General features: G+C 39.2%; 1 protein-coding gene across 2 annotated transcripts; it reads right to left on the bottom strand.

Annotated features, from left to right (window-relative positions):
- Positions 1-930: 930 nt before the first annotated feature.
- LOC126618500 (putative RNA polymerase II subunit B1 CTD phosphatase RPAP2 homolog) lies at positions 931-5270 on the bottom strand. Of its 2 annotated transcripts, XM_050286590.1 has the most exons (6): positions 4423-5267; positions 3503-4240; positions 3198-3388; positions 2854-3117; positions 1862-2020; positions 931-1703 (listed from the first exon to the last, which is right to left on the bottom strand). In XM_050286590.1, the coding sequence occupies exons 1-6, from the start codon at positions 5084-5086 to the stop codon at positions 1599-1601; spliced, it is 2121 nt and encodes a 706-aa protein (XP_050142547.1). In that variant the 5' UTR covers positions 5087-5267; the 3' UTR covers positions 931-1598. The 2 variants fall into 2 exon arrangements, with proteins under 2 accessions (XP_050142547.1, XP_050142548.1); XM_050286591.1 differs by lacking the exon at positions 931-1703 and having other exon boundaries at positions 1866-2034; positions 4423-5270.
- Positions 5271-6010: the final 740 nt, after the last annotated feature.

Here is a 6010-nt window from a genome sequence, read left to right as displayed (position 1 = left end):
TTTCCCCAAATTTCCAATTCCCAACAAAAACCCCAACGCTGCTCCTTCCAATTCCGTCGGCGGCAATGGTGAGTTTTCTCGTCCGACAACCTCTCTCTCTCTTTCCTTTGTTTTCTCATCTAAATCCATCCGGCCAAATCCTTCTCTCCCCCAATTCCATCGGCGGCCATGGCGAGTTTTCCCGTTTGGGTGGTTCTGGTTCTAAGATTTTTAGGGGTTCTGGGTCGTAATCGGATTCTGGGTAGTTCTGCACTCCTTTGCGATGCAAGCTTGTGGTGGTGGCTCGAGGGATTCTGGGAAGACAAGGGGCAGTGACTTTGTCCTAGCTAATACCAAGGTTTCAGTCGGGACTAGCTAGCGAAGCTTAGCGAAGTATGGAGTCGAGGCGAGTCCGACTTAACGTCATTTAAGTTAGTCCCTTGCTACGCCAAACACAGGACTACACGGACTGTTAGTCCAGTCCTGTCCAGTGAATGCTAACGATGTCAAACAAACGACCCCCAATTGTTTAATCAGATAAATAAAACGTTGGATATAATAAAAGAAAAACTAATTAAAAAACTTGTAAACTTTAAATTTTAACGATAAGGACAAATTAAAGAATAAAATGAATAGTACCAGAATTAACTTTTTAATGTAAAAATATAATTTTTTATTAAAGTGAACAATACCGAAAATTTTTTGTTAAAATTCCCTATAATAAATTCTAAGAGGGTGTTTATGTCTTTTTGAGGTGGGCGCCCTTGCTGTGAAGGAGGAGCGCCCAGAATAAATAAAGTCCAACATGCGAATATACCTTGCCGGTAAAAGAAAAGGCCAAACAAAACCCATCATCCTCCTCCGAATTGACTCTTAACAACTTCACACAGTCACACTTACCCACTCTCAAAACATCGACGTGTCCAAAACAAGGACACACTTTGATGCCTATTAGTCAAAATTATGGATTAACAATCATTAATTAATATAATATCATATCCTTATCCTAATCCTTCAATAATGATGCTTAAATAAGACTTTTAAGTTTGAAAACTCTTAGTCTTAGAGAGCTGACATAGACATAACCAAGTTGGCTAAAACGATACGGTCCCCGTGTCTACCCACGTTTAAATTTCCGTCCATGTAGTTTTGACTAGATTAGAATACTCGACCAGAACAATGTGCTCTACCCGACTGCTCTCAAGTTTGAATCTCCATTTATGTAGTTTAGGTTAAAGTATCACTAGAACCAAAGAAAACCCTAAACACTGGAGGTCATCTCTCCATCCTATTCTGGAATTCAACTTTGACAGCCACAGAAACATTTTCCGTCGGATATATATTTGGAAAACATGTACAATGAAGCTTCAGACTTTCAACATCGTTCTTCCAGCGCTGCAAGAGTCATCGGTGGATGGCTTTTCTCCAATCACTTTCATAAACAAAGTGCTTCCAACTGCTACTTTTGCGGCCAACAGCTTTCAGGTCTACGATCAATATACAACTACCGAGGATACGAGTGGATTCCAGAAATTGAGACCACAAAATATTTAGATGAAAATGACGGTTACCATATATGATGCGTAGGCTGAGACAATTTGAAGTCAACCTTCTTGCCATTAAGCACCACTCTGAGCTGAGAATTCGGGTACTCGGCCCAGGGGTATTATATGATCCTTCATAAGCTCGTAGTGTTCTGCAGTTATCTCCGAACCATCCAGCACCTATTTGGCCAAAACCAAAACCAAAACCAAATGTACAGATTAACGTTATGTTTTAACTCGAGTACACACAGAATATATATATATATATATATATATATATATATATATATATATATATATATATATATATATATACGTATATATTTATGAGGCCTTACCTTGTGAAACAGCATCCTTCTGTCCGGCATGCAAGGACCGAGTGCAGGGATCCTGCAAACAGAGAGTCCCTCAAGGAAAAGAAGAACAACCACCTTCCATTGTTTCATTCTGAATGCTGGTAGTGCATCAACAAAAGTCATCGTCTCCAACATGCAGCTCTGAACAGAAACGTCTAGGTCACATGTTGCCAAACAATAAGGAATGAATCTATTTATACAAAATTAAAATAAGTTATGATAATCACGTCACATTGACAAAATTAACACAGTATTTGGTTGCACTGCAGGGTCTTTTATACTGATTAAAGCACACGGACAAAAAGTCATGCCAATATAACAAAACATTTGCAAACTGTCAGCTTGCAGAACTAAATAGAACAGAAATTCAAAAACAAATACAAGTAAATAATGGTACATGTAAAATCAACATGTGGGAAGTAGCTCCTAGGAACTAAAAAGGTGAAAAGATATCTTTCCCAGTCCTCGTTAATCACACATATAATTGAGTTGTAAACTCCACTGAATTCACTTGGATAATGGTCAAAACCCATGGATGCAAAGGAGTTATGTATCCTCAAAAAATGAATCCTCTACATGGTTAATGACACATAAACACAAATGCAAGTGCTTCACCTAAAATTAGAACAACGAGGAAAATTGCATGTATTCCTATAAAACTTGCGTTCAATATGAAATGTTTATAAAGCAGTAAGCTTTAAGTTTAAATGCCTGACAATGGCGCCAAGTGGAAAATGCAAAGTCCTACGCAGCCAAAAGGCTTCAAGTCTTGGTTTTGTTATGGGCTATAACACATACTTAACCAACACATATAAAGTTTTCTATTGTGGATTATAAGAAGGAGGTAACTAGAATTATAAACAAATGGTTAAGCATGACAAATTATATTTGACAATAACGTACACTAAAGCAAATCCATTCATCTAATTTTCATCAAAATTCAAACAAAATACGCAAAAGATTAAAAACAATACCATTTCTTGCTCCAAACTAGATACTGGTGTTGGAAGCCTGAGTTGGGAAACAACTCCTGGTAGAGTCCGAGCAAGAGATTCAGCTAGGGTTTTCTTGATTTCAGAAGAGTGACCACCAGCCAAGACAATCTTATGGGGATACTCTTTCCCATTAATAGAGAGAAATTCTTCATGAAATCTTTCATCCCTCCCATATATATATGCTAGCGTAGATGATGTTATCCATGTAAAGAGTGAGTTCCACATTGTTAAAAATGGTGATAACTGAAACACATGAAAGGTTTCATCAGCATAGAACTTACAAACAAAAATAATATGCAATGACCTTAGATTTACACTCTTACAGTTAAGCTGAAACCCTCTGGCGGATCATCAAACCAAGTATCCTCAGAGTCAAACAAATCAAAATTTGGAATTCCAGGATTTCTTGGTTGCAGAGGAGCTTGTTCTGGTTCAAGCATGTCAACATCCTCATTAGGCTCTTCTTCATCCACACTATCTGGACGTGGCAATAAAATAATTCCAGCACTTGAAACTGATATTTGAAAAGGACTCATGGTAAGAAACACCATTACATATCAAACAACCAAGTTCCACCACCATGTAATATCCTACCTACTAAATACATTTAAACCAAATAATGACATACCAGCACCATTGACATCAGATTCTCCAGATGCAACAGCTTCTGCTGCCTGCCTCAATGCCATGGCACAGAATTCTGCGGATTCCAAACGTTCATTATCTTGCAATTCCAAATTCCCTAATACACCAGAACCCTCTTTTGCACATTGCACTTCTCTAACCTCAGAAACATTTTTACTCTTAGTGCTATCAATCTTCTCATCAGACCAGGTAACAGAGCAACCGACTCCATTTTCTGCTGAAGGTTTAAACAAAGGTTTGTGGATACTGCCAAATGTATCATAACCATTCATTCTATGTTCCACCTTCTCGTCAGCCCAAGTAACAGAGCGATTAAGTTTTTTTGCCCCTGAAGGTTTAAGAGAGGATCTCAACATTTGCTCATTTGATTTCTCAGCTTTATCACCATGGAATTCCTCTCTTGCTTCTTTAATAATTCTATTCAAAACAGTTTGAGAAGTCTCTGATGTTGAAGGGGCCTCTTGAACACCAACATCATCTTCCTTGGAAATCGTACTTTTTTCCCCTCTTGATTTTCTGGATTTCTTTTCATAATCATTCTTAATATGAGAAACTTTTCCTTCTGGTTCTTTAACCTTAGTTTCACAACCATTCTCTCCAGAACTTGGTGGGATTTTGGACACACTGTATTCATCACTAGCGATTATACAACTCATGAAATCCATCTCATTAAAGATCATATCTTTCCCGCCACTCATTTTCGCTTCTTTACCTTTGGACCCTACAATATACAATACTTACTCACTTTAGCGAAAACTAGCAGAACACAATAACAGCCAAAAAAACAAAAAACAAAACAAAACAATCCTAGAAACCTGAGCAAGCATGAGATAGGCTCTTCATCTTAAATATAATACAGTTGTAGCAATAACAGATTCACAAACAAAACAAAAAAGCAGATACCTTTTTTGTTCTTTTTCGAACCCAATGGCTTGGATATTCGCTGATTGTGTGGAACATAACCCTCAATAGCATTAGAGGGACCAACCACGCCGACATCCCCTAACTGCACTTCACTCTTTTCTTCAATCTTCAACTTTGAAATCCCCAAATCCCCACTGTCCGCTTCGCTCTTTTCTTCGATCTTCAACTTCGAAATCCCCAAATCCCCAATGTCCCCCAACCCCACTTCCCCTTTTTCAAAATCCACATCCCCAAAAGTCCTCAAGACCCTCTCAACCTTGCCATAATCCAAGACATCGCACCTCTCCTCGCTCAAACTCTGAGCAAAAGCCTTGCTTTCGATAAGACAGCTCGAGGAGCAGTACATGTAGGTCTCATGGAGGTCGTAGACCTTGTGCTCCTTGAGCGAAATGCGATAGTGGCCCTTGCGGGGGCGGGAGGATTCCGGAGGCAAGGCATTGGGGCAGAGAGGGTAGCCGCAGTGGTCGGCTATGGTGCGCTCCGTGACAACGTCGTTGTAGTCGGAGCGGGAGATGATTGAGCCGGCTAAGTATAGGTGGTCTAGGGTTTTGACGCCGTCGAGGAGAGCGAGTTGGAGCTTGTAAACTGTGTCTTTCACTGAAGCCGGTGGCTGCTGCTGCGGCGGCGGTTGGCTCTTCCCCATTTTTTGCAGAGAGGGGGGGGGTCACAATTAGGGTTTTGAAATTTGGGGTTTTAAGCTTTTGGCCTTCTGGAGATTTGAATTGAATTGAAATTTGGAATTTGAAGCTCTCGAACACTGACTTTCTTTTGTTCTGTTGCGTATCGTTTGGTACGAAAACGGAAGGTGACGGGAGGGATGAGACGGGACATGACAAGATTGGACGGAATGAAGATGGAGCAAAGATGTCATCGGATGAAAATAAGGAGGAAGAAAAATGAGACGGAGATGTTATAATTTTGTATTCTACGAATGTGGAATGAGTCATTTTAGAGGGTGAGGTGGAACGAAAATTCACCCAAAATTTGTCATGTGGAACAGCGCGTTCCACCCGTTTTAGGCGCACCAAACGTGGGATGGAACGTTTCGTCCCACTCTATTCCGTCCCGTTCTACGTACCAAACGGTACCTTGGTTCTGTTTAGTCCACGGGTTTTATATTGTGGGTCAAATCCAAAGCGGTAATCCGACCCATTATTTTCACACGTCATTCTCAATTTTCGATCGTCAATACAAACAAATTGAATAATACTAATAAAAAAATTATTAACAAAAATGTGTGATGGATGAAAATAGGAGCACTTTCCTATATAATACAGTCCATCTGCTCGGCTTGTATTTATTTATCCGTTTGTTTTTTAACAAAATATAAAATAATAATTATATTATATTTGAATTACGCAAGTGAATATTGAAAGAGAGTTAAGCACGCATAAGAGTATAGAGTAAACTGTCGATTTGCCCCCTGAACTATCACCCAACTTTCAATTTCCCCCCTGAACTTTTTAATTGGAAAATTAAGGACTTAAACTAATTTTTTTTGGCCAATTTCCCCCCTACAGTTAGTTTTTCATAGATTTCATCCAAATTAACATTAACTCTTATCATG

This window comes from Malus sylvestris, chromosome 4 (assembly GCF_916048215.2).
Source record: "Malus sylvestris chromosome 4, drMalSylv7.2, whole genome shotgun sequence".
NCBI lineage: Eukaryota > Viridiplantae > Streptophyta > Magnoliopsida > Rosales > Rosaceae > Malus > Malus sylvestris.
Note: the sequence above shows the minus strand (reverse complement) of the source record. Positions and strands in the feature narration are given on the sequence as shown.

Bases quoted from the DNA above. Each gene is read 5' to 3' on its own strand.
- LOC126618500 (XM_050286590.1), bottom strand. From the start codon at position 5,086: ATGGGGAAGAGCCAACCGCCGCCGCAGCAGCAGCCACCGGCTTCAGTG. The intron at 4,241-4,422 runs GTATCTGCTTTT...TGTATATTGTAG, and splicing joins TTCGAAAAAGAACAAAAAAG to GGTCCAAAGGTAAAGAAGCG. The intron at 2,021-2,853 runs GTATTGTTTTTA...GTTTCTGTTCAG, and splicing joins CTAGTTTGGAGCAAGAAATG to AGCTGCATGTTGGAGACGAT.